This window comes from Argentina silus, assembly GCF_951799395.1.
Source record: "Argentina silus genome assembly, chromosome: X".
NCBI classification, from domain to species: Eukaryota; Metazoa; Chordata; class Actinopteri; order Argentiniformes; family Argentinidae; genus Argentina; species Argentina silus.
This window is the reverse complement of record NC_139653.1, coordinates 44,403,037-44,430,267: the sequence shown is the minus strand read 5'-3', so window position 1 is coordinate 44,430,267 and position 27,231 is coordinate 44,403,037. Positions and strand designations below refer to the sequence as shown.

Genomic DNA, 27,231 nt, shown 5'->3' with positions numbered 1-27,231 from the left:
TACAGTAAACAAAGGATTTCTATTAGCTGTCTAACATACATTCATTCCTCCAGGAAAACACTTGGTTGAACCCTGGTCGAGTCAGCAGGGGGCAGTAGTCTCCTCCAGTCTGCCTTACAGTTCATTGATGACATCACCTGTGAAAATGACAAATCTATTCAATATTCCTTCCTGCGACCTAGGACATTGCTCACCTCTCACATACTTAGCATTCATCTTATCTACATTTATAATCTCTGGGTTCTCTAACGCTTCTTGAGCTTCAGTATTAGTTGTGCAGGCTTCTGTTCCAGACCAGCACACCTGATTTATATCCTGCTGGGCTGGAACAAACGCCTGCAAACCCTCTAGCTCTCCATAAGTGGAGTTGACAACCTCAGGTATAAAGGAAGGTGGTGGTGAACTTACTCTCGGCACAGGGGGAGCTGTAGTCACTGACAGCCTCGTCACCTGAAAACAGAACAGTCTCACAAGTCTGTTGGCTTCTAATTTTCTATTTGATCTATTCTTTAGTTATAGATGTGTGATTCCATTGAGACAACAATATGCTTCACGAGAGACTTGTTCCAAGAAGGCAGAAATAAATACACCATACATGAAACAGAACTGATGTCCGGAATAGAATAGTGTGTTTTTTACATGACTTGAGGTGCGTGTGTGTGTGCGTGTGTGTGTGTGTTAGAGAGAGAGAGGGGCCGAGAGTCTTACTTGTCTGGTAGTAGTCATAGACCTTCACTATAGCTGGTTTCAGGTTCCTCACCGCCACGTCCTGCTCTATGACCAGGCTGTAGGTTTTGGTCTCCATCTTCTTCAGCTAGAGAAAGGAACAAGAGGATGGACAGCAGTTGCTGGTAGATGTTACCATTCAAGTTCTGTAGCTAATTGTTATGTTCCCACTCCTGCATGCATTCGTGAACATTTTGATTCACACTGTGCAGCCCTCTTTTAGCCATGAAGGCTTTCAATACTGTTGATACTGCCCCCCTCCTATAGCAGAGGTTATTTGCCATTGGTTTGGATCAGTTGGCCTGTAATTGGTTTCAAAACGGCAGGATAATATACATGCAGGATTGGAATCAATGTATCTCAGTTGATGGAGTTGATGGAGTTCAGTCTAGTTCTCTCAAGATTGTCCAGTCCTCCCTGTCCTTGACTATGGTGACACAATTTGCATGCACATGGCATTCAGTTCTTAAACCACTAGACTCGATTTATCGTTCTGCAGTTCATTTCTAGGTATAGTTTCTGCCCCCAAAATGTTCTTTTGTATCAGTCTGTGGGTTGGGAGTCTGACTTCGAGAAGGGCTTATCATTGGATTTTATTTCTATATAAAGCACTTCTTTTAAAACTCCCATTTTACCTCACATCATTGCTTTCATGGCGATCCAGTGGTGATCAGCCACTCAGAGCTTGCTACTTTTTAATATCCCACAGGTTTACATTTACGGCATTTAGCAGACGCCTTTATCCAAAGCGTCTTACAACAACTACATTTGTTTAAGTAAGTGAATCATCTATCCAACAGTCATCATAAGACAAAGTAATCAATGCTCACACCAGGGGCCATTGGCAGTCATAATGCCAGAAGCCTTTTTCTTTCCTTTTTTTTTTTTTTTTAAAACAGGAGAGAACTTGTACAGGGGGGTAGTGGGGGTGAAGAGGTCTCAAGGGTTAGGGTTAGTACAGGGGGGGTAGTGGGGGTGAAGAGGTCTTTAGGAGGGTGTCTACAGACTTACAAAAGAAGATTTTAAGTAGCTATTTAGCTACTTTTAGCAAGCTCATCAGACTTGGAATGATCTTCAGGGGTGGTGAGAGCACTTCGTCCCACACCGTTGTTTTAAGTCCTTGGTTAGGGACCAGCTCACAGAGGCATGTGTTGTATGTGTGTTGTTTTGTAGTTGTATTTATATGTGTACAGCCGTAAAAGAGACCTTGGTCTCAGTGTGTTTTCCCTGGATAAATAATTAATCATATGGACAATGCAAACACACAGCCAATCAAAACAACACGGTCACTTTCTACAGCCAATGAGAACACTTACCCCGTCTAGGTAGATGATGACATGTCCCTCCTCCTGGTCAACACGTTTCACAGTGGTGTCCTCTCTCAACTGATGGGTGATGGAGACAGTTCCAATTTGAAGAGATAGTTGTGATTGATATGATATCATAGTGAGCCTGCTCTGATAAGCATGTTATGAGCACTTCTCAGAGAGTTAACTGTACAGTTCTACTGCTGTATTGACTTACAGGCTTTAGAGAGGTCTTATCCAAGATGAATCCAGACAGAAGCTTGACGTTGATGATCACCATGTTGGTCTCCTCTCGTCGACCGTTGTACCTGTCACATAGGATCAGATCATGATAAGATACAGCTACGTACACAATCGCATTGAACCACAGTTACAGCCCTCTTCTGCTTATCTGGCTCCATACTGGATGTGCTTTAGCCAACTCCATCATTAGTGTGTGTGTGTATATATAGTAGTTAGTTTCACATAGAACAGATCCCAACCTGACATCTACAAACACGGTCAGAGAAGCCTTGGTGCCGTTGCATCTCCCCTCAGTCCGTGTCGAGATGTTGAAGGCAGAGAAGTCAGGAGGAGGGGGAATGTTGTAACGCATAGAGATCTGGAGAGAAAAGATTAACATTAACACTGACATCTCAATGCATAAATACATGTCTGTTCCCTTACTTACTATCCTGTGGTCTTTTTTAGGCTTTCAAAATTAGGTGGATCATAATTTGAGAGGTTGATTTCACAATTTAAGGACCTTTTAATTTATATTAAGGTGCTTCTCAGCTAACACAGAACGTTACCGTAACGTTCCCTTAAGGTTGTCTTTTGGTTATTTGACAAGTAACCTTCCCCTGAACTGGGAACAATGCTGTGTTCTGGGAAATGTACTTTTTTTCCTCAACGTTCAATTAACTTAATATAATTTTTATAATTTCTTTGGTGAATTAGAGAACTCTTAGTTAACGTTCCCCTGAAGTATCCATTTGGTTGTAAAGAAAAACTCCTTCTCATAATGTTCTGGGAACATTGCTCTGTTGGTTAAGGAAATCTGAGTTCCTAAAACATTCAATTACCATTTTTAAATAACATTATTTTGTTGGAAGTAAAGAACTGGTACATAATGTTCACCTGAAGTTTCACTCAAATCTTAAATTGAATGTGATATTTTCACATCATTCATATAGAAGGTAAAAGATTACATTTTTAAATTTGGAATTACTTTTAATACAGTTCTGTCTTTGCAATGACTTTATTTATAGGCCTAAAGAAAATTATTATTATTATCATCATCATCCTGATATCACCATATAGTTGCCCAAACAGTGGCTCAGAAATATCAGGTGATGACAAAATACGATAATTGTTCATTTTGTATAATCCACTCGTCACCATATCACAATGTGCATGTTCCTATGTTATATTTGTTATTTGCTTGAGATGTGAAATATGCAGTTTGATGGAAAATATACAGGTGTAGCCTCATGTAGCCCTCATCTTCAGTAGGCCTATCTGCCGAGTTTGGGAACAGAGGAAACTCTGGAGGGGCGCACGCACCGCCCGCGCGCACAGTCACTCTCTCAGCATTCTATTTACAACCGTTAGCATCAATGGCAGTTGGAGAACATCGACATCTCCGTCCACCAAGTTTCTGAAAAACTAACGCTGTTATGGTAAGTAACACAACAACGTAAATATGTTTGTTTATGACATCTTGTTTCATTTCGTAATGACTGCCTCATTGAGAAATCTTTAGAATCGGAAAAAATGTGAAGATGCTAGCTATCGTTAGCTACCTGGCTAATCAAGCCATGCAGAGGATGGATGGTAAGTAGCTATGCTAGCTAAATATCTGTCAAATATATAATATCACAGTAACCTTGTCGTTAGCTACAGACAAACTCACTGTCAATTAATGTAGCTGATGCATATTATTACGCAGCAAACCTTTGAAGTCAGCTAGCTAGGTAAACTTTCTTGTCAGCTTGATGGTAATAACCTAAAATAGCAAATTCAGATTGGAAACCTATTGCTGATCATCATTTTCTTGCTTGTTTTGTGTAGTTAGGTTGGAGAGAGGGGAAGCAGTTGAAGAGGGCACACAAGTAATGACAGTATTTGACTTGTTGTTGACCCAGGTCAGTAAACACAATTAATCATCTTCCAAGTCTTCCAACAATTAATCATCTTCCATTTACATGTCATGTCAAGTATGCAACTATGCACAGAGAGAGAGGGAGAGAGAGATAATCTGCCATGTCTAAATTAGCTTACTCCTAGACTCAGCCTATAAACTCAGCACAGACCACATTAAATGACCACATGAAAAGTTAGCTACTTTTACATTTTCATATTAACCCGTCTCTTTCCTTGTTTCTGTGTGTGTCAGTTAAGAGTATGTGTTCGAAATGTTACCAAACTTGTCTCATTACCATTCACTATGATCATATATATATATAGATATAGATATAGATATAGATATATAGATATAGATATATAGATATAGATATAGATAGTACTTATTTAACTTATTAGCTTTAAACAACTGTGCCTTTTAATTGATGTATAAAATAAAATAATTGTGAATATACTTTTATCCTCTTTTGATTCCCTCATGCAACTTTAATGTGAAACGTTCCATCATAACCATAAGAACATTGGCTACCTTTCAAGAATGTTGCATGAACGTTTCTCACTGCGTAACCTTCATATAACCCTTTTTTGCAAATCAAGTGAGAAGGACTAACCTGTACTAAGACACAGCTCTGTCCCTCTGCTTTGACGTTGTATTCTCCAGGCACCTCTTTCAGCTGCTCCTCCTGGTACAACAGCCTGTTGTGTTGATTCACAGTAAACTGCCTCTTCAGACCCCCTGCTGAACTCACACTCACTGTACTGGTGCCCTCTGGGCTGTAGGTGGCAGCACTGTACTTGGCCAGGGCCTGCAGCGCCACCACTGTGTCCTGGTGGGAGAGATGGAGAGAGAGATGGAGATGGAGCTGGAGTTGCCTTTAGACAGCATATGCATGTTTCTCACCAATTGGACGGCTTTGGCGGTAAGCTGTGTGTGTGTGTGTGTGTGTGTGTGTGTGTGTGTGTGTGTGTGTGTGTGTGTGTCAGTCAATCAATTCTGGAAATTAATTTAATTCCAATTCTGTAATTTTCAATAAAAAACATTCAATACAACAAATTGGAGTATCTGGGTACCAAAACTAAAAATTTCAAGTGTATTCATATTTATCTGTACTTTAAGTATGATTAAAATGTATTGACTATGCACTTACAGAGTTGTATTTTAGTATATTTTTAAGAAATGTATTTAATTGCAATGACATTTAATTTGTATTTTATACAATGTACACGTAAGTAAAAAAAAAATCATCCCTTTAAAAGGATACTACTAGTATACTTTCTGAAAGTACATTTAACTTAATTTAACAAATTGTATTTCAGTATACTTATGAAAAGTACACTTTATTTTCATCCCTGGAAAGTATATTATGAGTATACTTTCTGAAAGTATACTTTAATTTCATATATTTTGAAGCATACTTTTATATACCTTAACTCCTTTATATACCTAAACTAATTTAACTAAGAAAGTATTTCAGTATACTTGTGAGTATACTGTATATTGCTACAGTAGTTAATTTTCTGAAAGTTTAATATAATATCTTAAGTGTAATTCTGTATATTTCTTGAAAGTACACTTCAATTTCTTACAAATAGTATACTACCTTTATACTTTAGTAAACTGTTGAATACTTTAAATTCCTGTCTTTTGAAGTTTATTAAACACACTAAGGTTACGGTAAATCTTAAATGTAAACTAAAATACACTTTAAGAAAACTTTCATGCTGATATATACTTTATTGTCATGTTCTTAAATATGGGTGGCAGTATACTTAATTATACTTCTAATTTTTTATTTCGACAAATGTCCCTGAGAGATGGTACGCAATGTTAGTTAACCCAACCCGTGTGTGCGTACCTGAGTGGATGCAAAGCCTCCATATGGGTTCTGCTGCTGGGCCAGCCAGCGGACAATGCTGGAGGAGTAGTCCAGTCCGAACCCTGGCATGGTCGGCCCAGAGAGCAGTGCCAGCAGCACGTATGATGTCATCTCCACTGCCAGAGAGTCTGTCTTCGTCCCAGAAGCCTCTGCTCTCTCCCAGTGACGAGTGCCCCCTGTACCAGATCTCATTGTCAGTGTCATCATATCAAGCACATTAATAGACACATCACCACACACACACACACGTACCTGTGGTCTTGGCCTGGTTGTGCAGGTGTGTGATCAGTTTACTCCTGGTGTCCTGGTCTCCAGCCAGAGTGAAGGTGTAGGAGAGGAGAGCCGTGGTGTAGCTGTTCTCCAGCTGGCCAGACGCTACTGCTGCCCTCAGACACACCAGACTTCTCTCCAACATGGGGGTCTGACATGACACCATGAGACACAATCAGGGTTACATGTTACATTTGGTCTATGTTGGGATTGAGGTGTAACAGAGTTTGAGCGAAGAGTGAAAGGATAGTTGTGAGAAAGAGAGACTTAGTTCACTTACAGTGGCGTTAGAGTCCAGCTCCAGCATTGCAGCAGTGATGTAAGCAGTCAGCGAAACGTCATCACTGACCCCTCCCTATGACATCACAGGATTACAAGCAACACATTCAGACAACGTCAGACATTCAGCTCATTGGCCAGGAGAGTCCTGACTACTTAACCAGGAAAAGCACTAGGCTCAAATGAACACCTTTAACTAGGGCCCAGATGCTTTTCCTGGTCAGGGAAAAACCTCTGGCCTTGCTCATTGGAATTCCAAAGCAACATGCACATGACAGAGAGAACATTAACCAGGTAAAAGCCCTCCAGATACAAATGTACTGTTCTTTCTCTTCAGATACACACCAGATGTCTGGACTTGTTAGGGGAGCGGGCGAGGTGGGGTGATTTCACAACTGGCTAAAACATGCTTAGGATTCTTCAGTGCTCCGGGGCTCTCAGGATTCTTTCTGTGGTCTGTTCCTACTCCCCCTCTGACTGGATGAGTTCCATAATAAAGGTATCCATCCATCCACATCATTCACTCACCCATCCAACCAACCAACCAACCAACCAACCTTCATGCCGTTGTGAAATAGCTTCCCCACTGAGGCGATGCAGCCGTCCTTCCTCTGGTGACTCGCCAGCCACCCCATGGCCTTAAGGATATGGGCGGAATCCACAAAGATGAAGGGTCGCGCCCCTCCGAATGACTTCATCACGAAGGCAGTCAGCCTGGACACACACAGACAGACAAACATAGAATAAAGGACAGTGTGATTATAGTGCAGTCTTCCTATCATACTGACTGGCAGTGTGAGTGTAGTAAACAGTTTGAACACACTACAGTGCATGTCCTTCTATAATACTGACCAAGTGTTGCCAGACTCATCACTCTTCCCAAAGGCACTGTAGGAACCGTCATCATGCTTGTAGTTGAGCTCTCTCTGGTAGCCTGCAACACAAACAGCAACATGAGCCAGTGAGTGGGTTTCATCTGGGAAACCTGCTGTAAGAGTTAGCTGTTGAATGATACTCAAGTCTTAAATAGCAATTTTATCACCAAGCCTCCACTTCAAGGTGTTCCTTCCAGACAACACAATCTAGATTAGTGGTACTCATTGTGCAGCATGTGGCCTGCGAACCCTTAATTTGCTTTGGCTTGTGGTGATAATTCTATTTTCCATTCATAGTACAGTACAATCATGCAATTTAAATTCAATCTCCTAAATGGAGTCAGCAGGCCTGAATCACTTCATTGAATATATCTATTGTTCCCTGGACCGTACAGTAGATGGAAGTATAGCGCATGCAGCATGAACAGAAAGACCGAAATAGAATGTTTGCCTGCCAACAGTCAGCTACAGCAACTGACCGACACATCAGTTTGCTACTAGCTAGCTTTGCAGTCTGGTTGACATATCGATTTATTGTTAAAAAGAGAAATAAATCTGTTGACAATGAAAATGGAGGGGAAGAGCTGGAGGACAAGATGACAGCTATGAACGAACTACCACCGGAGAACCAGGAAAATCAGGAGGATAACGGTGGGGGAAGGCAGCAACCCAACATCTCCGAACAGGCTCCCGTGGCTGAGAGAAAGATACGGTCGATTCAAGAAGAACACAGAAAGTTCCAAGAGAAACGGACAAATGGGTATTTTATTGTGCGACTTGATATTTCACAATGAGGTGAGATGGATGTCTTGTTGTTTGTTGCAAGCAAGGGTAGAGATGAGCCAGAGCTGGAGGATCCACAGTGGATATTAAAGCTGGCCTTTTTTAACCTGCCACTTGAACACGGTGAATCACCACACTGTTCACACTGAACAGACAGTTTGTTCATTCCCCCAAACTCAGAGCCGTCACTACAACCAATACAGACATACTGCAACATTTTAGCTATGATGCATTTGTGCAGGTGTTGGAAGAGTTGAAGCTGGAGTTTTACTCACGATTCAACGATATAACGTACAAAGTACAAAGAGTTCATTGAGAACCCCTTTCATGTGCCAATGTCATATCTATCTCTAACCCCAGTCATCACAGCCCTCTGTCCTGACCGTGCTGGTATAGAGAGTGAGATAGTGGCGCTGCAGGCAAATGACACATTGCAAGGTGAACTACGACCAGGTGTTGCTCATTTCTGGAGCCTTGTGTCAGACAGAGTATCCACTTCTGAATCACTGTGTGCAGAATGTGACCATTTTTTGTCAACACTCATTCATGTGAAGGAACATTTTCAACCATGAACATTGTGAAATAAAAAAAGAAACAGACTGACCAATGCACACCTAGATTGCCTCACAAGGATAGCATCAACAGACTATACATTTAAAATGAATTCAGTCAATGAGCAGAAGGGACATTTTCTCTCATCCAACTACTGAGGTAACCCTTAATATGGGTCTTAGCCGAAAGTGGCCCCCTTACAAAAACAGTGAGTAACACTCTTGTCATCTCTCTGGATGCCATGCTGCTTTGTGGCGACTGATTCTGGTCTGAACACACAGTAACCCACCACTCTCCAGGAACCTGGTGGCCTTGGTCTGGACCTCCTGGGTCAGCTGCCTGGTGCTCTGCAGGTAGGACAGGATGTAGATGTTGGGTGCGAAGAGCACCATGTTCTGCTCTCCACAGCCGTACGGCATAGCCAATAGGCTGCCCAGGTTCTTCATGGCCCGCCCCATCAGGTCACCTGGGCGACAGGACGGTGGGTACGGGATTAGCTACAATGTGATGGTTAAGGATGCAAACTTGACACTTGTGTGTGTGTGTTTTCCACATCTAAAATCCTGTAAAACAGAGACTGTATTCAAGGAGAAATGTCTTACCCAGCACAGAGACAGAGGCTTTAGCAGATCCCTCCACAAACACCTTGGGCAGCTGTAGAGAGATGTCCTTCTCCAAAGGCCCCTCTGGAGATAAGACATACAAACACACATTCATCAGTTGACATGACAGAGTCAGTCAGACATTCATTGATTGTTCTCCCTATCACTAAGCAGCTGAAGAACTACCTTCAATTACACATATCTGCAATCTAAGAAAAACAGATAACAAGAACAGGTACTTACCATCACTTAAAGCCTAATGACTAATGAGTACCTAGCTACTGAAACATCTCTGAAATCTAACAGAAATGTCAGCTGAATCATGAGGACATCAAGCTTTCTGGGCCGTATCCTACACTATCGAGTGCATTAGGATGCAGTGTTAGATGTCCAAGAGGAGAGAGGAAGGGAGGAGCTCACCTGCAGGGCAGAGCAGAGCGTTGTGGCTGACGGTCTCTTCTGTTCCCTCTGCCTGGGGTTGGGGGGGAGACACATAAATAAACATAGCTATAGATACAAACGCACAGACCTTCACCTCTACTAACAGTGTTCAGACAATTAGCGAGCGATCCTCACCTCCACTAGCAGGGTTCGGACGACCGTGTCGATGCGTCCTCTCTCTGGGACAGTCACCACCTCGTTGCCACACAGATCCTCTGTCTGCAGAGCCTCAGCGCTCACCTTCACACTCACATCACCTGGTACACAGAGACACAGTAACTCATCACCTGGTACACAGAGATGCATTAATGGGCTGTTCCACTTCTTTACCATGTTTTCCTGGTTTGGCCCTGACCTTGGCTGTAGTTGATTAGCCCAGACAGATTTTAGTATGTTGCTTCCTTGATACTGAGTAGTCATATTTTACAGCCAATTTTTACAACCGCCAGGAGCGCCACTGAGAGAGTCCTGTAATTGGCTGAAAGCATTGCTCACCCAGAGTAGTTGGGGTGATGATCCACTTGAAAGTGCGGCTCTCGTCAGCACACAGACACAGGCTGTACTGGCAGCCCTCGCATGGCCTGGCACTGAACTGCTCCGACTCAGACAGAGTTACCTTCACCTACAGGACACACAGGAAAAATATATTGCAATGAACGGCTGAGTAGAGTAGCTTGCCCTAAGTGGGTATCAAACTCACAGCCTTCTGCTTACAAACCGGCTGTGCTAGCTACAACACCAAGAGAGCTAACTCCCTTGGTGGAGCTGCTATCGAGCCTTACACAGTGTCGTTGCAATATTGTTAACAAAATTAATAATGTTATACCAGGACAACATACTGGTACCAGAAGCCAAGGACAACCAATCTTACCATGATGCATTTTGAGAGATAATTGAAGACGGTGGCTTTAAGAGTGAACACCTCTCCCCGGATGACAGAGTAGGGCAGTGTCAGACTGACGAAGAAGGGCTGGAAGGCTGTGAGGCCCGTGTTGGGAGCCAGTCCAAAACCTACTAGAGAGGTACAGAAGGCTCCTGCAGCCCACTTAGTGATGGTGTCTGGGACGGTCTTCTCTACACTGACCGAGCCTGTCTCTCTGGAGGGAGAGAGAGGGAGGTAAACATTAGATCAGAGGTTCTCAACCTTTTAGCCCAACATCCCCATACCTGATTGTCAAGTATCTAGCTGCACCCCCCCCCCCCCTCCCCCATTTTTTGCCTTGACAAATGTTCTTGAAAACACTTCCATTGGGTATGAGGCCTACAGTTCATATACTGAAAGTAGTATTGCTTTACCATTAAAAGCTTCTAATCTATTTTTCATACAACCAAGGTTAAATAGTCTGTCAGGGACATGAGTTTCAAGTTTGCAGAAGCCTTTTTTCAGGAGGACCTCCCCCAGAAAATGTTTGAAATTTCAAAATGCCTTTCCTGCAATTCTACACATTTGGCATGACAATAATAACTTTAAAATTGGGCCTATCAGAAATGTATTTCATGCAATAAATTTTACATGACTTCCATGTGAAATGTACTCGATTGCTGCAATAATAAACCACTCTTCTTACTATGAGAATAAGTTACTCACTTTGACTATAATCACAGGAGTAAATAATATTTTTGTACATTTATCTCAATTTACTTTTGGAGATGCTACACCATGTAACCAGTCATTGTATTATACAGCTTTTGATTTAATCTCAATATCTGTCCTAGAGCTACATTTAAAAATCGGTAATCCATATTTAGGATTTAATTTAAAATGTATAATTTGTTCTTAAATACGTATTTAGCCCTGCAGATATACATTAAATATGTATTTAGTCACACAAATTATTGGAAGCAAATATTTAAGATAGACTTAGGGTTAACCCTAAATATTTAATGTTTGGCTAAATATTTAGGTGAAAACATGTTTAAGATTTAAATTAAATATTTATTAACCTTGATTTTTGGCTCAGATTTATAAATTACATCAGGTACAAATGGGTAATCCATACATCTTAATCTGTAAAAAAAAATATAAAGAATTTCGAATTTGTAATTGGAAAACCAATCTGTGTTTTGATCTAAATATTTAACAAATACATAAATATAGAAATTATATCTAAATATTTGATTTAAAAAATACATGTTAATTTATATTATATATCTGTAGTGCAAAATAATATTTAGGAATAAACTATATATTTAATTGAAATCTTAAATCTGTATTACAGAAATAAACTCAGACAAATATTTAATTTAAATCTGGGGATATGAAATTAAATATTTAATTGAAATCTAAATTTGAGATTAATTATTGCCAAAGATATGCTTATTAACTCCATCCATTTTAGGAGAAATGGGATCTGGTTCAGTAATCAGACGAGGCTGTCTAAAGGAACATTGGATTAGATAAACATTCATATTGTTTTCTTGTTATCAACACTTTGAAAAGCGTTTGTTTCATACATTACATCCAAATTAAATTATTATCACCATCATGACGTTGGCTGATATGACCAGTGGTTGCTTGTTCTGTTTATACAGTATTTAAAAAATAATGTCTCTATTTCAATGTCCACACTATCTTACCACTTAAATAGTATATAATACATCAGGCAACATTAATTTCTACCATAGTGTAGATATTGGAGCATAGTTGTGGTTTACCCAACAGGCACCAGGTCCCAAATCCAGGTCTCAGGGAAGTAAGTGCGGACGGTCTCCTTCGGCCCCTCTGCAGCGCTTGGTGCCATTTCGTTGAAGGCCATGGGGACTGGAGAATCTACAACATCTTCATCACCTGAACCTTAGTATATTTGATAAACTAGCATATACTAAAGTATTATCTGAAGAATAATCTTTTGCCAATGTCTATATGTTAGTTCTGTAAACCACAAGGTTTAAACATTAGTATATGACTCTGATGAAGGCAGGCACTGTGTAAACCTGTATTTGAGAGAATAAGACAATGCTCCTTTCTCTACTTTCAATAGCAACCTATCCCCAAGGTTAACACAGGGAAAGTAAGACACTGCTATAACATGCAAGAAATTCCAGCGCACTGGCATTCTTGATTGCTCCACAATGATTACATGTAACATTTTTTTTTTTTTTTGCCAAGCATGCAAGAACCCGTGTTGGAGTTTAACATAATTTGTTTTACACTATGATACTATGCAATACTCTCATAACATACCGTCGTCCACTTCCCCATGAACAAAACAGTTAAAAGGTTTCTTCACATCAGAGTTTGTCACAATCTTCATTCCAACTTCCTAAGCAGGGAAAGTGCAGAACATTAAACAATGAACAGGAGTAGAAACCATATAATTAATAATATATACAGTACATTTGCAAAATACTTTTGTGTACTTTTTTCAGAAGACGCATTATAGATGTACAGGATGTCTACTTTCCAAATTCTTGTATGTACTTAACAGACACCATCTTTGCCCGGAACCTCTTACTTTAAAGATGCTGTAGACGTCATTTTTGCTATCTTGGCTGAAGTAGAAGGAGCGTTTTTTTCGACCGGGGGCTTGTTCTGGTACTGGTTCTGGTACTGGTTCTAGTGGCACTTCCACCTCCAGTATGGGAGGGAGGCAGGGGTAGGGCTCAGAGTCCTCTGTGTCATAGTGATACCCTGACAGTCTCTGGACAGGCAGCTGGCTGTAGACCTGCACATAGAGAAACAAGCTTGAAACATCATGTGTGTCTATCTGTCTCTATCTATTGTATACTAATGTATGGTATCTGTTGCGTCATATCTGTCTTTCCTTCCATCCATCCACAGCAGGATCAGGGCAGCCATCTGTGTGGTGGGTTCAGTACGTACAGAGTCTATGGTGAGCTCCTCCTCTGGCTGCAGTAGGAGGACACTCTGGTCGATGGCTCTGACGGAGCAGAGGGATCCTGGATGGGCCTGCAGGCTCAGAGACGTCTTCTCTCCTGGCAACTCTTGGAGGGCCGAAAACCTCACAGACACCTGCACAGGAGAGGAGACAGAAAACACACAGCACTTAATAATGCTCTATAGAAGAATAGACATCAGGTCATGTACACGTACTGTATAATGGGTCTGTAATGATGACATGTTACATTTTATGTACCACGTAAATAGGCAATCTAGCTACCCATCTAGAAATCTATCCATCGTTCTGTAAAGTAATACTCTAACAATACTGTATTTTACCCTTGTATAAAATGTTGTTTGTGTCTATCAATAGCAATCCGATACAGTTATTTGTGATACTTAATTTTCTTCTGTCTGCTACACCTCCTTCAGCTTTTACGGTAAACATACCATTCCAACTTTAGAATGTAAATCTAACTTATGTTGCTTACATTATATTCACATTTAATATAATCACTTAAAAATGCTAATTTTACAGAGGTCTATGGTGACTAAAAGATTATATAATTGGAATGCTGCTGTTTGTACAACCTTTAAGTGACACACTCCACTCAACTTTAAAATGTGCAGAAAAATCGAAATTGTTAACCCTGTAAAAAGCTTTCTGATACCTATTATACTTTTAATAATAAACTATTCATCTTTTTGTAACTCCAAAAATTCCCATTGGTTCATGGAGGCTGTTACATTGCAACCAGTTGTGGACAACCAGTTGTTGAACATCTGAATTATGCAAATGTAAAAAAAATAACACTCGTAAATTCAATACCTTGTGTTGCCTGTAGTCCTACAAATTCATTTTCACAGATAAAAACAGCCATTTGGAAGATAGCTAATACACTAGCGAAAAAGCTCAGCTAGCTAGCTATTTTGTTGGCTAGCAAGTTTCTAGCTAGCTAGCTTAGTAACACTATTCCCTATAGTTGCCTGAGCTCTTCCACCATTGTTGTTTTTATTTCTTTTTTTATCTTTTGTATTTAATTTATTTATTTACTTATTTATTTTTGTACAGTGTCCTCGAGTCTGAGAAAAGCGCTTTTAAATTGAATCTATTATTATTATTTTACATATACGTAGACTAACTCGACAGGGTGCTACCATTCAATCTTTCTAGCTAAGTAACTAGCAAGCCAACTATAGCTATCCGTCATACTTATTAGTGGGCTTGGTTCAGCAAGTCCAACTATAGTTCTTCATATTACTTAGGGTTAGGGTTAACATTTTCATAAATGTTTACTGTTTGTCCCAGTCTATCTCTAACTTTCTCTTTCTTCAACAACAAACTCCATAATGTTGAGAAACCTCCAAAGCTTATTGATGCTTACTTCAAGATCTCATAGAATTATCTCACTGTGTGTACTTTCAGCTAACTGAGCAAGCACACAACGTTCCTACTTAATCTTCCCTTTGTAAGTATTGTTTATGTGTGTGTACGTCAAAACCAACAAAAAGATGTTTGCCAAAAAACATAGTTGTGCATATGTTGCTCCAAAACGATGTTACATATCAACACTCCAAACAGGCTAGCAGCAGATGATCAGAGTCAAACCTGCCTTGTTCTTGAAGCACAGCTGGATAGGGAAGTCCATGCTGTCTGCCACCGTCTCCCCACCAGGCAACACCGTAAATACCAGGACCTGGGCGAACGGAGCCAGGTCAGCCATCCTCTGCAGTGATACAGACAGCTCCCCTTTGTTCACTGGAACAGGAGATAATGGAGATGTAAACTGGATGATATTTTCCTTATAGTCATGACAAATTGTAATTATTATTTTTTTTTAAAAGGGAGGTATTTCTACTAATGAAGTGGGACTCTGGATGTTAAACAGAAATGGGTAAATAAACAGACTGGGTGTCATGAACAGAAAGGGGGGTAAAGGCATTTAGGAGAATCCATGTCTAGTTTACCTGTCCCTTCCTTGACTGCCACTGGGAGACGCCCATGCAGCACGACGCTGCCTCTAGACATCACCTGAGACACACCACAGTCAGACTTTACCTTACTGCTATTAGCTACATCAGTAAAGTTTAAAGATGACCATGAACACACGAGACAGCCATATATCTTCAAATTACGAATTATTCGTCTAATGTCAAGTACTGTATACAACACCATTTAATGACCATATACCATATAAAAGAAGTCCAGGGCCTCCTGTCCCTTCTTCAATTCTTTCCCCTGGATGATGTAACTTGCACGGACCGTACCATCGTTCTCACAGGGGAGTGTCCCACTGCCCTGCATGATCTTAAGAAAGCTCTTGCTCTTGGAATAGAATGCTGTTGGATAGTGGTAAGCAGATCTATACTCTGGTACTCGCAAATCACGCACATACGCATTATCTTCAGTCTTTGTATGACGAGCCTGTTAAAAGAAATGCAGATCAAAGAATAAGAATGGACACTTTTTTTTAAATAAATTCTTAGACAGAGAGAGAAAGACTAAGACAGACAGACAGACGAGAGAGACTAACCTTTATGACTACACCATCAGGGTTCCATAGGGCAGTGTCCAGGGAGAAAGGAACCATGCCCTTGCTGTCTGTAGTTAGGGTCCAGTTCTCAGACGTACCTTGGTTATGCACAATCAGATACACAGGCTCGTTGGCAGCAGGAGCGGAGTCTGGACCAGTGACTTTGATCTGAAAACACACATGATGACTAGAGCTACACCACCATCTCAACTCCAAGACACTTGACATTCAACACACATTGCCTACATGTCCTTGCAGGGATTAAAAGCATATGTAGTGATCAGAGAATGGCTTGACATTTACACTGCGCATTCTGCATGCAGTTCTTTTAATAATAGGTTGATGCATAAGTCTCAGCACCTTTCCCTCAAATGCAATCCCTGGCTTGTATGCTGCCGGCACACCCTCAAAAGTGACCGTTCGGATATCGTTTGTGAAGCTGGCCCTGCCACTCCCTTTCAGGACAACCCCTGGAGGAAGAACACATGTAGTGATTAGAGATGAACAGACACACAATGTGTAAATGCCTGTTGATACTGTTTATAAGTGCCAGCTAAACATCTGTTGTTGATAACGTTGTGTGTGCATTTAGGATCTGATAGTATTGTACCTGTCCCGTATTCCTCCATCTCTGTCTCCACCTCGAAACTGTCATCAAATCTTGTTTTAGTGAGAGCAAACTCAGTCACGTCAACAATTTGTGTTGCACAACCAGTCTTGTCAGTCTATGAAAACAAAAAAACACAGTAATAAAATTCCCATCACACATGATATGAAGTTAGGTGTTGGTGTCGGCTTGAGTTCAATAACATATTTCCATTCAGCTAACATTTGAGAACAGCAGTGAATTTTACATGAAATCAGGATGATTGACATAACAAGCTCTTTCAAGGTGGAATCAAGAAAACTCACTGTCATTTGAAAATTCTTGCAGATACCAGTGTTTTCTTTAGAGTCTGAGAACCAGTAAGTGTAGACTCTTCTGCAAATCTTAGCCTTCACAGACCCCAACACTGGTTTCCCATAAGTGTATCTACGGACCAAGCCAACAGAGGATTTCGTCAATAATAATAACTTAAAAGGAATGACAAATGAGTATTTGAGTACATGAATTACAAAAAATTAGCAACCATGCAAAATTGATGTTCACGAAGGTTCAGGCAAGACACTTTAAGGAGGAGAGCTGCCGGCTGTCAGGGACAGACAGATGATCTCACGTTATGCAATCATGTCACATTGGATGGAGTTCATGGGACAGGCTATAAGAGCCAAGTTATGCTAGACTCCACCATAGTTGAGCATTTGTTCGCCACTGGCTATGCAAGTATGTTTTTCGGGCATGCTCTTCCCGTCATCTGGTTGGGGTTCTTGTTAGGTAACTTTTTTCATACACGTGAGAATACGCTGTTGAACTTGAGCTGCATTATGATTGACCACTCGTTAGATTTCACCTACCGGGTGGTCCAGTACACATGCACACATTTCTCATAAGCGTCATAAGAATGTCAAGTGGATGGAACCAAAAGACAGTGTCAAGCACAAGCGCTGAGTACATATAACATGGAGATGCAATGGAGTGCAGCAAATAACAGCTTACTTTACAGGCCGATGGGTGGATGTTTTCAGCTGCGTATGAACGCTACATTAGATTGAATTCTAAAGAAATTGTGAAGCCCAAAAGGTGCGCAGTAATGTGTGATATAGAGACGTGATGGCAATGGTTATAACAGTAGTTAACAATAGTTATAACAGTAGTTAACAAAACAGTGATACTGCTGTTGAATAAAAGAGAAAAGTATGTGATGAAACAGTTACTATTAGCAGGTGGTGGCTGGGTACTGATTGCGTAATAAAAGTAAAATGACCAGGCAGATCACAATAATCATCCATGGTGGGTCGTAGACGTTGTCTGTGTTCTAGCACAAAACCATGAGGTTGTTTCTTGACATCCCCTGGCCAATCCTGAGACAACATGCAGGAAAGCAGTGATGGATTCACTGTAGAATAGTTCACAAGGTAGAATATTCCCATGTACCAGATAACATAAGTAGTTCTGCTTTGTACATCACATGGGTGCTGATGATCCTAGAGATTAGAAGGAAAATGCGTTTCTAAAGTAAGAACCTGCCCTACAATACGATGATTTTGCTGTTTGAAGTATGGGCTCCCTGCTATGTATATTATTTGTATATAATGTTTTTTAACTTCAAGCAGGGAGCTATATCAGAGTGGAGCCATCCATTTACGCCAAACCTAATGTATTCATTAAACTTTACATCTAAACAACGTAAGTGTCCTGACTGAATTGAAGTTCACGAAGGTTTAGGCAAGACACTTTAAGGAGGAGAGCAGCTGGCTGTCAGGGATAGACAGCTGATCTCACGTTATGCAATCATGTCACATTTGAGTTATGCTAGACTCCACCATAGCTGAGCAGTTGTTCGCCACTGGCTGGTTCGCCTCCCCAGCTTCCCCCTGCAGGTTTGCTCGTATTTTACCTACCTACGGGGGGTTTGAAGTTTATGGGCTCCCCACTATCTATTTAAACAGCACAAGTGTTCTGACTGAACAAAAAAAATCTGTATAAAGTATTGTGGAAAGTAAAAAGAAGTCACTTACTTTCCACAAACCCTCAGTGTTGCTTCTTTGTCCAGAATTGTAATGACGTTGGGAAGGTGAACTTTCACCTCATACTTGGGCAGAACTAAAAGAAAGTACAAACGTTAGAATCACTCTTTCATAGTCACTTTCATCACAAGCTGTATAACAGACCAAATACCTATTAAATTAATTGCATAGATCTGGTTACCGGAATAACTAATTGTTCTTGTGCAGCAATTCCATTACCATGTAATTATATACCAATCATAAATGTACTGTGCAACAGCATGCGAATACATTTTGTTACTAGAGTAAGAACCATGTTATTACACAGTTATAGGGGCAACTTAATGTTAAGTGTGACCAAAGCCTTGAAAAAGGTCACAGACTGAAATGTTGACACATTTATTAACATTTGTTATCGTTTAGTATTGTTCTTGTTGTGGAGCACTTCGCGACATTTGTCTATGTAAAAAGTGCAAATACATTTGATTGATTGAAAATTAGATTGATTGAGGAGGTAAAGCGTATGAGGTATTTCTTTTTATGCAAGTGTGTTTATGGTTTATGCTTCAGTGAATCACATTTAGAAGTAAATCAACAAGGCCATAGACGACATCCTGACCATATTCTTTGATGTCAAAGCTATGGCTGGTCTGTTCGCCCCTTTCATTCCAGGTGGTGATGAAGTAACGGCCTTGCGTTGCCTCAGGGGTCGTAGGGTGGGACAGGTCCAGAATGCCACTGACAGTTGATTGGTTCAACCACTGGGCAATGCGGTTGGAGTTGGGGTCCTGCAGACAGGTTAAAACAGGTTGAAAAACAGGTCCTTTCAGGTTTTTTTGTGTTTGTTTTTTAGAGGCACTGTAAGTCATTCATTCGATGATGTAATTCTATTGGATTGATTTATATTGCATTTACTCAGCAGTAGATTGGGTTTAGGCAAAATAGATGTAAATGATTCTTACCTGAAGTTCCACTGTTTGGTACTAGAAAAAACACAAAAGTACATTCAACAGTTACACACATGCACTACATGTGGGGATGGTACCTGGGCAGTAAATTGTTTCAATAAACCACTTTAATAAAGAGTTGTAAAAAGCGCTTTAATTTCTCTCCTCTTTAAACTGCAGTCGGCCATCATAAGTCACCATTTTAGAATATAACAACTACTTATAAAACTGTGGACTCTAGATTCTCACATGCAAATGCTACAAAAGAAAACATCTCACCATCTGATTGTAGGGCAATAAACTGGAGTCCAGCGAAACGATTCGGAACTGGACTGGAAAAGGTCACAAAATGTGTCATTCAGAGACAAGCAGCTCTCTCTCAATACACATACCTACATGCTGTATTGATGTATAATGCATTTTGTTCATGTCCTGGTATACTTGTATTGTAAACATTAAAATCAACACTGAAGAACATTTACAAAGCAGATTACATGGGCATTTAGATTTAAAGAAAAAAAAAAAGGTGATATTACCAGTCTGTCCTGGTTTGTAGATAGGCTTGTCTGTCTGGACAATGTTGATGAATGTGGAGCGCCTAATCAGCATCTTGGTATTTTTGTTCATCGACTCCTTGTCCCCTTGGACTGTAACATGGATGGTGGCCACGGTATCACCAACCACAGAAGGGACCTGGAACATGGCCAAGGAAAAATGTAAGGTTTCTTAGGATTTTAAGCAATACTCAGTCTCTGCACACAGACAAGGGAGTCAATGGGAGAAAGTCTGTGGGAGTCCATCGAGGAAGGACAGAGAATGGCCACATGGCTGATTATTTGCTTTCGGTATCTTTGTCACCAATGCTAGCTTTATTCCTTGTTGCTTTGAAGACTTTGAAATAAAACACTGAAGAATAGAGAACAGGTCAAACATAAAAGACATACATTTATTCCCAATGATTGCGTCAAACGGTTATGAACGTGTTGAAGCGGTCACATGACCAATTAACACAAGTTAACATTATGTTATATCTGACTCCAAAAGATACTTCATGGTTAATAATGATTGACAATGCTTTGCTCATCCCTATGTGACAGACAATCGATCATATTGGATCCTAGATTCATTAAGAATACCCAAAATGCTATTTTACCATGACCTCAAGTTAAAATAAAAATCGGCTCTGGTCGAGGGGGTAGCATGTAATTGGCAGGGGTTTAATACGAGCACACTGACATCGCAGCGGGCTACACCTCAGTGTAGCACCTCTGCAGCGGACACATGGTGTGAAGTGCTGCCGAAAGCCATCACAAGGTGGTGACAAGAGCTGTGAAGGATGTTTGAAAAGAGAATGGTGTGCTTTATCGGATAGATTGGCAAAATCAAGTTTATTATAGCAGCTCACGAATTACAGAGATGAAGAGTGGAAATGGTTTAAATATCAGGTTCTTTTAAGACCAAGCAATGGAGCCAAGAGCTATCTCCTCATGCCGTCATCACACATTCTTTCAAAGCGCAGAAAAATGGGGAAATGTTTTAGCGCAGTCTGACATGAATAAGCACGAGTCGGCTTTAATAATGTAACAGAATGAAGTTACTCATGCGAGACAGCAGTAAGGATGTCGGGTTTCAGTGGGATTGAGAGTGGATAGAAAAGTAGTCTACATTTGTTATCATTAAAACAGTTATAATAGGGTGCAAATGTCCACATTTTCAGCAAGGGCAGCATTCTCTTGTCCAGACAATGTAATAATAATAATAATAATAATAATAATGCATTTATTTTGTATAGCGCTTATTTTTGTTAATCAAGAAAAAGATTTCTTCACCATCAATCATACAGTATATCCTAAAATTAAACGTTCAACTCCTGGCTGGCTCGGGAACTTTTGTCTCTTGTTTCAATGATAAAACTAGTACAAAAACACATCTCACTCCAGTCACACTGGATTTTAGGTGGCTCTAACCATCCGCCGTTTGCTCTCTCCATCCTCTCTGGCGAGAGAGGCAGAGTCGGATATTTTTGGTGACGAATAGGATACCATTGAGAAAATAAAATGACAACCATGATTGACAACTAATTTGGCCACGTCTCTTCAATGTCTTCCACAGCAGAGGCGTGTCTTTTTGTTCCGTATGGCCGACTGGAATGAAAATGTCACAATAGCAGACATGTATTCCCCTTGGTTTTCACCAATTCCATATTGCCGCAAATACAACCTTTTGGACTTGGCAATAACTACTGAATACCTGAGGCTCTCAATACAAATTCATACAAATGCAATTTACACAAATCATCAGTATAGGCTACAGGGTCCATCCGACTGCAGCCGTGTATTTTCTCCTAAATATGTTGAGGGGAAAGGAGGCGCGCAGGGACCGCGGCGCAGTGCATAATGCCTCCCATGGTACATTACGTCAGCCGTAACTTTGACTGAATCTGTGAATAGAGACGTGCCAAAAGTGAGATTTGTTTTGCTCGGATCTCTGTTGTAATGACACAGGTCTGTTTGCTGGGCAGGCTAAAGCTCGATTTTCGTTAAAACTTGGAACAAATAAAATAAATGTAATGTAATCTTGTTTTGTGCACACACTCCAACATTATTGTTATCCCTATTGTATCCTTCTCCCTTCCCCTTAGATTTCATCCCCTCCCATTCAAACTCCCATTCTGTTACTACCCGCTGCAACCTGCAGACCACCTCTCTCTCTCTCGCTCATATTCTGTTCTATCATTCCTACCCTTGACTGAAACCTTCTCCCTTTTGTCTACTGATGCTGCCTCCTCCATCCTCATATCTACTCTGTCCTCATCTTTTGACTGTGTCCACTCCCACTCTAGGCCAGCAAGATCCTCTCCCCAAGCACCATGGCCGTCTAATTGCCTGCAAGCTAGTAGAACAGGCCTTTGAGCAGCTGAGAGGAAATGGGGGGGAAAACTGACCATCCCAATGACCGAGCATCTTATCACGCTCTCCTCCTGAAGTTCTCCTCTTCTGTGACTGCTGCCAAAGCCTCTTTCTACCATTCTAAAAATCATCTGCCTCTGACCCAACGAAACTGTTTGCCACATTCTCCTCACACCTCAACCCACCTTCCCCTCCCTCTTTGCAGATGACTGTCACCTACTTTGTAAAGAAGGCTGATGACATTAGCAGCTCTTTCACACAACCTCGTGCCATCACTACTACCACTAGTAGATTTGGCTGTGGTTTATAATCTCTTTCCCCTCACTCCCCTGATGACGTCCTAAAACCTGTCTCATCCAATAGGGCAACCACCTGCCCTCTCGATCCCATCCTATCACCCCTTCTCCAATCCATCTCGAACGACATTCTTCCTTTCCTTACCACCCTCATCAATTCCTCCCTGACCACTGGCTCTGTCCTGGCTGCCTTTAAGACAGCCAGAGTCAAATCTCTTCTCAAGAAGCCATCACTTGACCCATCTGTTGTCCAAAACAACAGACCAGTATCCCTTCTTTCATTCTTATCTAAAACTCTTGAAAGTGCTGTTTGTAACCAACTCTCACATTATCTCTTTCAGAACAATCTCATTGACCCGCATCAATCCAGCTTCCGGGCTGCTCACTCTACTGAGACTGCTCTCCTTGCCACACTGCCAGAGCATCATCCCTCACCTCTGTTCTTCTGGACTTGTCTGCTGCGTTTGACACAGTAAACCACCAGATCCTTCTCTCTACCCTGTCAGAGCTGGGCATCTCAGGCTCTGCACGCTCCTGGTTTGTATCCTACCTGGCCAATCGCTCAGGGTGGATTACTATTTTTTGTAAGAGAAAGAACGGGAAGGATCTGCCTATTATGATTAGACTGTTACATACACTCATCTCTTCAAACATATCATCCCTCATCCCTTTTTTTTTTTCTTTTTTTTTTTCTTTTTTTCGGTATCTCAAGATCATTTCACTCAACATTTCATCTCCTTACTCATTTGTTAAAATGATATTTGAGACCTCAAGGTTCTCCATAGCAGTACACACTGGGGAGAAATAAAGACAATTAAAACTCAATTGAAATTCCCTTTCCAACTACAAGTAGATCCAGTTAGAGTAGACACGACTGTAACGCAGAGAGGGTCGCTGTCCACATCACGCACCCTCACCACTGGTCTCCCCCAGGGCTTTGTCCTCGGACCCTTATTGTTCTCTCTGTATACCAAAAATCTTGCCTCTGTAATTTCCTCACACGGTTTCTCCTACCACTGCTAAGCTGACGACACTCAACTTTTTATCTCTTTCCCCCCCCTCTGACACACCGTTGGTGACATGTCTCTGTGTCTCACAGATATCTCTACCTGGATGTCTGCTCACCACCTCAAGCTCAGTCTTGACAAGACAAGGCTCTTCTTCCTTCATAGGAAAGCATGCCCTCTCCAAGACTTCTCCATCACAGTGTCACTCTCCTAGACAGCAAAGAATCTTGGGGTGATCCTGGACAACCAACTGTCCTGTGCAACTAACATCACAGTGATGGCCCGCTCCTGTAGATTCTTCCTTTCCAACATTCGAAGGATACGGCCATTTCTCACAAGAGAAGCAGTGCAACTTCTGGTCCAGGCACTTGTCATCTCCCGCCTAGACTACTGCAACTCACTTCTGTCCGGGCTCCCTGCCGCCGCCATCAGACCTCTGCAGCTCATACAGAATGCTGCAGCCCATCTGGTGTTCACAAATTATTGTAAGTCGCTTTGGATAAAAGCATTTGCTAAATTGCTTAAATGTGAAATGTAAACGGTGGAACCTCCAGCATTCCCACCGATGACCAGATGGAATTTTCTTCATCTTGCTTCTATCAATCTAATCCTCTCATTCAGAGATTCTCTGATCAGTGTCTGATCTAGCTATACAGAACCAACAGAAGAGTGACAGCATCTCTGGCCCTGCTATGCAATATGATGCACAACACATTGTGATGCAATACGACTCATCTCTATTCACCCTCTTAGGACGATCAGTTGTAATGTTAAGGGACAGAGCAGTGCATCTGACATGTACGGTATATGATGACATAAGGGCACTATATGGCCATACAGCTCTAGCCCTCTAACAGAGAGAGGTTTGAGGATAGTGGGCCCATTGTCAAAGGCAGATAAACTCAGGAGCAGAGTAGGATTAAGATAACTGCTAGTATGGCTGTTCATAGGTTGGATCGTTTTGCATAATGCAGTGTACTGTAAACGTTCAGCAACAGAAGTCTTGACTAGTCAGAACATGACTGATTACAACCACTTAGTTTAAAAAAAAAATGTTTGTGATCGCCCTCAAGTGTATAATCAATGTGTTCTAACTGATAAAATCATTATAGTAGTGTGTCTGTTTGAGTGAAGTAACAAGACTCACATCACCTTTGCCACATGCTTTTACTGGAAGTACTTCCACAAGTAAAACATACCTCTGGTGTGTTTTTTTTTGCACTTAATGCAACTGGTGTTATGCAACCACAGAGATTAAAGTCTGTGAAAGGGGAGGTTGTGAGTGGGGGTGGGTTTCAGGCATTTTATCAGAGGAATGCAGGTAGCTTGCCTGTGGCAAAAAGAGTCTTTTGTTTGGCTGCTGAAAGAGAATCACCAGTAGAGTAAAATCACGTTTAAATCTACTGCAAATCTGACTTCAACAGATGGGGGTTACTGCTCCACTAAGAGCAGATCAATATGGAGCGAGGCACAGTGTTGCATAACAACAGGAAAGAAACCAGTTTCAAAGTGTCAGTGACTGTTATAGCTGATGAGTCCGGTCATAGTGTTAATTAAGTAAACAATGACCACACACACACACACACACACACACACACACACACACACACACACACACACACACACACACACACACACACACACACACACACACACACACACACCTGGAAAGGTATGCAGCGATAGAAGTCCTGAGTGATTGACTCCTCCAGTAGAGTGACGTTGGCTGCTCCCTCCATCTCCAGAGTGACCTTTAGTGAGAGAGGCTCCGTGGGCTGGTGCACCTGAGCGCACAGTGTCTCTGAGCTGCCGCCGACCACCTGGGAGCTGACCGTCACCAGGTAGATGCTGCAGAGACACAACACAAGAGTAGAGATGAGAGCACCCAGAGAGGTTGTCTTCAAAGCAAGCAAGTATCAATGAAGCTTGGGGCCAGCTGCAGTTTCAGTTTGGTAAATTCAGGTGGATCAATTGAGATTCAATTCAATAATTTAATATACCCATTATTACTGCTTGGAGCAATAATGCTGTCAGTCTCTCATACACCATTCTTGCTTTTCGTCTATGCCTTGGTGATGCAGACATACCCCCTTAATGTTTTCAAGTAGGGGAAACGTGATCTGTACCTCATTTGGCTGTTTGGCCCACACAAGAGGCCAACAAATGAGAAATTAAGGACTCTGTTAATTCTGTTTTAGAAAGTGTGGTTGGGAATAGTAATGAGTTGTTTTTCTGTTCTGTCCTTGGGAGTAACTACAGTGGAACAAAGGGACAACTCATCTGAAAGAGAGACCTTGGCCTCAACATGACAACCTGTAAAAAATAATGGTTAAATCTGACCTGTCCATTTTAACCTGTGATGTGTCATACTAAGTTGTGAGGACTTGCAACCCAAACATATATTGTGAAACATATTAAGGTTTAAGGATAATAGAGACACAGAGAGAGAGAGAGAGAGAGAGAGAGAGAGAGAGAGAGAGAGAGAGAGAGAGAGAGAAATGTTGTACACCATGTGTGATTGCATAATTGTTGTCCTGAGGCCACACCTCTTCTATAATGTCTTTAAATGAAAGATTCAGATAATCATAACCAGATGTCTTTATAAAAGCCTTCTACAGGTACAGCCCAGTTTACCACCTGTAGCCTACATCAAATCAAACGCACAGCATGCAATTGCATTGTGCGCCGCTACAGCGGCATGAATAAATACCATAAGGATGAAACAACAATGTATAAGACTTAACTACTCCAGATGCACATAGCCTACGCTTCCTCTGTTCTTTCTCTATATCTACTTCATAAAATGTTATTTAGTAGGCATACTTACGATTCATTGAAGTTGCTCGATGTCGCAGTTTGCAAAAGCACAGACGCGATTAAAACAACGCAGAACATGTTTAGATCAAGCGCCATGGCAGCGATACTCTCGGCAGTAGAGCCAATCTTTCTTGCGTACTTTAAAACGCTCCTCTTTCCCCGTTGCCTGGCCAGCGGGTCAAAAAAAAGTTGCACAAACGGTGCTGTTTATATCCGAATGCACGGCAGACACTCCCTTCCAAATCTGTTGGATCAACCAGCCTCCTCCCTCTTCCTAATTCTGGAGAGGATCTAATATAGGGAGAGTGTCGCAATTAGAGTCGTTCGAAACTGGCTCAGTGGGTAGTGATAGATGGATCATTACCACATCTCCGCAGGCTGTTCTTCCAAAGTTTAGAATAGGGACATATCGATACTGTAGATCAATAGGGGAACAG

General features: G+C 41.3%; 1 protein-coding gene across 4 annotated transcripts; it reads right to left on the bottom strand.

Moving 5' to 3' along the window:
* On the bottom strand, positions 1 to 26,919 carry LOC310822942 (alpha-2-macroglobulin-like). 4 transcript variants are annotated; one of them, XM_083695525.1, is made up of 36 exons: positions 26,805 to 26,919; positions 25,642 to 25,825; positions 20,302 to 20,458; positions 20,045 to 20,097; positions 19,781 to 19,801; positions 19,438 to 19,606; positions 18,831 to 18,915; positions 17,124 to 17,244; positions 16,822 to 16,936; positions 16,572 to 16,681; positions 16,212 to 16,379; positions 15,869 to 16,102; positions 15,646 to 15,709; positions 15,291 to 15,436; positions 13,660 to 13,809; positions 13,292 to 13,501; positions 13,021 to 13,099; positions 12,492 to 12,624; positions 10,708 to 10,933; positions 10,332 to 10,458; positions 9,972 to 10,093; positions 9,816 to 9,867; positions 9,396 to 9,479; positions 9,083 to 9,259; positions 7,436 to 7,517; positions 7,141 to 7,297; positions 6,585 to 6,659; positions 6,287 to 6,455; positions 6,014 to 6,210; positions 4,769 to 4,984; positions 2,516 to 2,634; positions 2,251 to 2,341; positions 2,043 to 2,111; positions 709 to 814; positions 409 to 450; positions 1 to 137 (listed from the first exon to the last, which is right to left on the bottom strand). In XM_083695525.1, the coding sequence occupies exons 1-36, from the start codon at positions 26,888 to 26,890 to the stop codon at positions 115 to 117; spliced, it is 4,419 nt and encodes a 1,472-aa protein (XP_083551651.1). In that variant the 5' UTR covers positions 26,891 to 26,919; the 3' UTR covers positions 1 to 114. The 4 variants fall into 4 exon arrangements, with proteins under 4 accessions (XP_083551651.1, XP_083551652.1, XP_083551653.1 ...); XM_083695526.1 differs by having other exon boundaries at positions 12,492 to 12,615; XM_083695527.1 differs by having other exon boundaries at positions 12,492 to 12,606.
* Positions 26,920 to 27,231: the final 312 nt, after the last annotated feature.